Source organism: Epinephelus moara, chromosome 5, assembly GCF_006386435.1.
Source record: "Epinephelus moara isolate mb chromosome 5, YSFRI_EMoa_1.0, whole genome shotgun sequence".
In the NCBI taxonomy this organism is placed as follows: domain Eukaryota; kingdom Metazoa; phylum Chordata; class Actinopteri; order Perciformes; family Serranidae; genus Epinephelus; species Epinephelus moara.
This window is the reverse complement of record NC_065510.1, coordinates 41,753,469-41,760,168: the sequence shown is the minus strand read 5'-3', so window position 1 is coordinate 41,760,168 and position 6,700 is coordinate 41,753,469. Positions and strand designations below refer to the sequence as shown.

The window sequence follows — 6,700 nt, the reverse complement described above, 5'->3', positions numbered from 1 at the left end:
TTTGTCTCTATGTGTCAGCCCTGCGATAGTCTGGCGACCTGTCCAGGGTGTACCCTGCCTCTCGCCCGATGTCAGCTGGGATAGGCTCCAGCCCCCCCGCGACCCTCAAGAGGATGAAGCAGTTAGAAGATGAATGAATGAATGAATGAATGAATGAATGATTTATTCCCGATTAAATAACTTTATCCTCACCGTCTTTCTCTCGGCTGCTTGCTATCTGCCTGCCACTGTTTGACAGTGACACCGACTTTCAAAATAAAACCCTATGCTAAAGATGACGATATGGATCGATGTTTTCACTTTGCATCAATGTGATTGGATTGTTGATCATTAAATTGATATATCAATCCAGAGCTTGTTTGTGTCACAGCATTTGTGTTTTGACTTTGTGTTTGTCCTGGAAAAACAGGAAGCCAAAGTTTGATATCATACCATAAGATTAGATGCAGGTCATGTCATGTCATTGCAACTTAGATGAATTGACAGTAGGCTAAGGTGCAATATCGGTGACCTTTCCAGATTTTCACATCCTGTAAGCTTGGTCAGAAAGCCAGCGTTGTGTGTATTCAGTGTGCATTCGTGGTAACCTGTGACCCAGTATTTGTCAGTGTGTTGAACTCCTGCTAAATTAGGATGCTGTCTCTCAGTGAAGGGAAACAGCTGCTTCAGTGGGACTGAGAAAAAACTAAAGTGTAATTAATGCAGAGGCTGTCCCAACTACAGCAGAGCTGTCCTGATTTCACTTCCCCTGAGCCCACACACTTAGACAGCTGCTTTTTGCAGGACACATGCATCATGTGCAGGCCTCCTGCATAGAGCCTGGATAAGTTGTGTGCAGACAAGTGTTGTCACAACAAATACCAGGACATTATTTGGAGGGTTGGACAGGTGTGATAATTTTCAAACTGGTTTGAAATAGAGCGTCAACGTTTAATTGATTAGTTGTCACTATTAAATTTATCGCAAACCAATTTGACAATCGATTGATTAGTTTGAATAATTTTTAAAGAAAAAAGTAAAAAACAACTGATTTCAGCTCCTGAACTGTTTTTTTTTAACCATTTTCTGACATTTTATAGAGCAAACAACTAATCAATTAAATGAATCGACAATGAAAATAAATTGTTAGTCGCAGCCCTAGTTTGAAATTAGATCAAACACTGGATCAGACTTATGTACTAAATTGTACCACTAGGTGTCACACTTGACTCCACAGCAACTCTAGAGGGGATGACCCATTCTCATCTCAACTCGCCGCTTTGCCAGTGGACCCTAAATGTTAAAATATGACGCACTAGGTAGCCTCCTGTATCTGTGTCGGACATTCACAGTTTGCATTTAGATAGGCTCTTGTGACATGCATTGTGTCTTTTCAAAATACATTCAGCTTCAGCTTGTTACATGCATGCAGTCGTTTTCTTAATTAACTAACAGCGTAGGTAAAACAATTTGTTTTTAGGTTTATTTCCTTAGGGTTAGGCAACAAAAGTCCCTGGTTAGGTTTAGAAACAAACAGCGTGGCGCCCAGTAGCTCACTGGGTGGAGTGGGTGTCCCGTGCACAAAGGCAATGTCACGTTTGATTCCAATCTGCGGCCCTTTGCTGCATGTCATCCCCTCTCTCTCCCCTCTTCACACTTCTGTCCTATCGTAAAAACCCCCCCAAAAATCTTTAAAAAATAGAAACAAACAACATGGTATGGCTTAAAAAAAGTACAGTTCTCTCTAACATTATGTCAAGTCTGACACTACTGTAGCATGCCACACATACTGGCACACTACATTGCTATTGAAATAATTACATTAACTTTTGGTTTCACACAGGAAATGAACAGCGGGCTCCTAGTTCTGGTGTTTGTTTGACATATCAACCTCCCTTCTCGCTCGCCCTATATGGACTTTCTCACTTTTTATACTATGGTAGCTGCTGGTGGTGTCAGAAATAGCCACCGCCCAGTGCGTATCATAGTGCAGCAAAGAGTGCCTCTGTGCGTCCTTGTCTGACGTTGACATCCACTGACAAAGTGGTGGTGTTTGACAAATTCGGTTGTTGCCAGTGGCGTCAGAAAGAGCCTCCTCTTGGTGCATATCATACCACTGTGAAAGTTGCCTTTGTGTGCAGATATCACCGACAAAGCGTCAGTATATAATGAGTCTGGAGTGAAAACAGGCTGGAGTGGAACATAATGAGATTGTAGAGACTCCAGTACACACGGTGGCAGTAATGCACCTCTATGCTGGTTTGCCAGTCGCTAATAAACACTTAATAGGAAGAAAAGGCAGAGAGGGAGTTTTTGACCGTTTCAGTTTTCTTAAAGACTAACTCTAGACTAACTCTACCGTGTCTCGACTCGTCAGCCCAAAAGACACATGAACATTCTAGTAAACAAACACAAGGTGTGCTGTGAGCATCTTCCTCCCGTACCACCTCTGCTGAAATGTGATCGCCTTCATGTTGCAGTAGGTCAGCTCAGCAGTAGCTAGCACATGGCCTGTCAAACACTATTGGCTCCATTAGTATGTGCAACAAACAAATATGATATTTTGTTAGTCACGTTGTCATGTTTCTTATAACTAATGCAGTACAAGTTGAATTTAGTGCAGTGACACCGTCAGCAGGTTGCTGATGTAGGCTACCTTTTAATTTGCGAGGTGTGTCACAATGACAAATGTTATTGTTTCTCTGGTTAGATAGAAATTCAACAAGTCTGTATAAAGTCAGTATAAAAAAAGACATTAGTGGTTGAAGTGGTGAATACAGTCAAAGGTGTTTAATAAAGAGCTGTTAAGTGTCTAAAATTTCACGTCTGGGAGAGTATGTTTGTCATAATTTTTGTTTCTTTGATTCAGTCGCAGATCCCAGTGTTACAAATGTTCAAGTGACCCGGATGTCTCTGATCTGTGAAGATGCCCCAAACCCCCTGGTGCTGGATCTGCAAGGTGGGTCCTTGTTGGAAATAGAGATTGCTTACTTGTAACATTAAATGTTTGCCTTGAGTGAAAACAGGATGGAGCTCATCAGCAGTATGGATGCCCTCAGATCATGTTGACAGATTGGATCTTGTAAAGAGGTCATAGGCAGCTCTTGTTGACCCAAACATTAATAAACTGATCACCACAATCTCCGCACATCATCTCAACACTGATGTCCTCTTCTGTGTCCTCTTCCTAGTAACTGTATTTGTGCCAGTCACATGCAGCATCACTCCTGACCTGCACTGAGTCTATTTTGATTTTCATCCAGCATTACTGTACTTCCAGATCAGTCTGTGAAGGTCTGAGTCTGTGCTTAGCATGCTGTCAATGAATATGGTTTCACTGATAGCTTACAGAGGTAGAGAGGTGTAGATGAGGTTCATAGATTGTTTTTCCTGGATGGCTTATGAATTGTAAAAATGTAGTTATGATATTCCCAGTGGCCATTTAGCGGTTCAGACCCCACCTCTGGAGCTGCTCGTTCCCCAGCTGACCCAGATTTGATTCAATCCAGAACATTCTGTCCTGTTCTTACCTTTCCCTGCATCAGGCTTGACTCTCCTACTTTCTAAGCTAAAAATAATGACTGGCCGTCCTGTAAACAGAATGAAAACAATTCAAAGTTTGTTTGATTGTGGGTTTTTGAAAGTCCCTGCCAGGAATCTTATCAGTCAGTCTTATCAATTAAATATGTTCCATCCATCCCCATTTACATAGATGAAGGGGACAGATACTCAGAGTCATAATTTGACACCCCTCAGTACGAAGCAGTTCATTACACCACTAACTATAGCTTTAACAACGCCCATAGGCTTCAGTAAAATCCCGACACACTATCAACAAAAACTTAACATCACAAGCTTCACGTAAGAATAGATGAGTCATACAAACTTAGTCAGTGAGTCAGATCACTGCCAGTAAAGGAGTTAATTCAGCTTCTGGATGCCAAACCCTATCTGAAGTGATGCAGTGTTAGCACAGAGGTTTTCAAACTGAGAGACTGGTGTCAGCTTGTCTTTAAAGTAGAAAAAACAGTTGGGAACAGAGTGTTCAGGATGATGTCAGGTTTTTCTCACAAGGGTTACTTCTACATTAGTTGACCTCATTAACCTCATGAAACTTTGCCCACATTAAATATGAACATACAACATTGTAACTATATATGACAGAAAAATAGGAAAAGCATAATAGGCCCCCCTTATTGATAACATTTTTATGCCTCCACGCCAGCGACAGCCGTGACATCTCATTCTTGTGAACACGGTATCTCACAAACACCTCGGGGGAATCACTTCACTTAAACATTTACTTGGACTCATCAATGAACTGATTAGATTTTGGTGGTCAAAGGTCAGAGTGACCTTGCATCCATCTCATTCTCTTGAACTCAATATCTCAAGAAGGCCTTGAGGGAGTTTTCTCAAATTTGTCACAAACATCCATTTGGACTCGAGAATGAACTAATAAGAATATGGTGGTCAAAGTTCATTGTGACCTCACAAAACATATTTTGGCCATAACTTAAGAATTGATACACTGATTATGACAAAATGTCACACAAATGTTTAATAGGATTAAATGATGAAGTGATGGCATTTTATGTCCAAAAGGTCAAAGGTCGACTTCACTGTAACATCACAATGCATAAACACTTTTTTTTGGCCATTATTTAACGTCATATCTCAGGAACAGAAGAGGAGACATTGGGTCAGATGCTGAATTGCTGACACTAATCTTGGGTGCCCACCTTGAAACTGTGCTAATTGTGTAGATCTGTGCTGCTGGGAGGAAGATGAGTGTGAAGCATCCATGTTTTCACAGACATGTATATAAACTGTAACTGCAACTCTGGTGTACAGAAGCATTCAACCACATGGAAGTAATTCTAGTTTGAATTATTAAAGCTTAACATTTCTTAGTAAAGTACTTTACTTATTGTGATGGTAGAGTTGCACAAGCTTGGAATTTTACTGACCCACCAACAGCACTGGATGGTGACTTAGCCCATAACATTGACCGAAACAGCAATTTTCACTAAATAGATTTGAAAACAACGCGTGAATATTATATATATATTATATTGTGTCTGAGTGAAGGTATGATGTCACACATCCTGAAAAAATTCTCAAAATATTGATGCCTGTGCTTTTTTTCTCTTTTGGTTTGTAACAGGAGACCTGGAGGCCTTTAAGAAGCAGGCGTTTGTTCTGAAGGAGGGAGTCGAGTACAAAATAAAGATTAGCTTTAAGGTGAGAGCTGCTGTTTACAGCAATACACAGGGAAAATGATCATAGTCTGTCTCCAGAGAATATGAGTGTATCTGTCCTTGTTATTTAATGTCCCTATGGAAATTTGATTGCCCCAGTGCATTAGAGTTGATCCAGTTTGACAGTGATGACATTAAAAAATCTCTGATATTTGGGTGATTGAAAAGAAGTCGAAGTCATTACATATCTTTGTCAGTGATGACAACTCCCAAAAATATTGGCAGAACAGGGTCCACTTGGTAGCAAAATGCTAATTTAATGTTGGAAGCAAAACACTGCACACTTATGATAATAATAATGTGGCAATGAAGTCAGGGTTACAAATGTCTATTTTCAAAGAAGGGCATATACAGTATATATCCAGTCACTTGTAGTTTATACATCAGTTAGTCAAGATGCTTTTTCCACTGTGTCGTAAATTATCCATTTCTTCCATTTACTAACAAAAACAGCCCCAAAATCACCTTGAACCTTGTCCCCCTGAAACTGTATTTATTTTAAGGCCTGTAAGACATTTAAGCTGTATCATTCTACATAGATAAAATACCAGGAAATATTCAGTCTCATGTCATATTGATGTAGTATATTCATGACATTGATTTAGTATATATCCAGCCATGCTCAGAGGTCACATGTATCTGTAGCAGGACAGTAGTAGTAAAAGTTGTGAAAAGAGCAACACTGTAATGAGGCATCTTCTGATATCTCAATGAAAGACACGGGTTAGATGCACCACAGGATACTTTGTATTTCTCCATCCTCCCAGCAACACCTTGCTTTAAGTCTTTGTTCATTTCTAACCCTCATTATTACTCAAGCAGATCACATCTATTGTTGTCTTTAACAATGTTTGTCTTCTCAGGTGAACAGGGAGATTGTTTCGGGTCTGAAGTATGTGCAGCAGACATTCAGGAGAGGAGTTAAGAGTGAGTGATCAGTTTTCTGCCAGGATAAATCGCACACAAGACTTGAAATGCTATTTAGTGGAGACTTTATTGTCTTCACAATTTGTTTTTTTATCTGTGAAATTAAAGTGAGTAAAAGCTTCGTTTCCACTGAGGGAAATGGTTTCCAGCTTACAAAAAGAGACAGGAGGCCTTCGCAGCACCACAAGTAGTTACATTTCTGTGGAGGCACAACGCCTCCGCCCACTCGACGCTAAAGGCTGATTTATGGTCCTGCGGCGTACCTACGACGTACCTACGTCGTTGCCGTGACGCTGTCGTGAACCCTTCGAACTTCTCCGTCACTCCATTTCGTCGCGGTGCAATTCACTGCCAGAGCGGTAGGGGGCTGCGTTCCTTTCCTGAATGGTTATCGTCGTCTCTAGTCGATTCTTTGTTTAGCCTCCGGCTTTTCCGGTCACAGTGAACAATGGCGACCAAGAGAGAGAGAATCTTGCTGGAGTTGGAGTTGTTGGATGTCGAAGAAAGTATGTTAATACTGCAACATCTACATC

General features: G+C 40.8%; 1 protein-coding gene across 1 annotated transcript in view; it reads left to right on the top strand.

The window, feature by feature from the left end:
- The window catches only part of LOC126389763 (rho GDP-dissociation inhibitor 1-like), an 18,871-nt gene that overhangs the window by 9,953 nt on the left and 2,218 nt on the right, over window positions 1-6,700 (top strand). Inside the window, exons 3-5 of the mRNA XM_050043623.1 lie at window positions 2,849-2,938; window positions 5,147-5,223; window positions 6,104-6,167. Coding sequence (XP_049899580.1) covers window positions 2,849-2,938; window positions 5,147-5,223; window positions 6,104-6,167 — 231 coding nt within the window. The remainder of the gene's footprint in view (window positions 1-2,848; window positions 2,939-5,146; window positions 5,224-6,103; window positions 6,168-6,700) is intronic.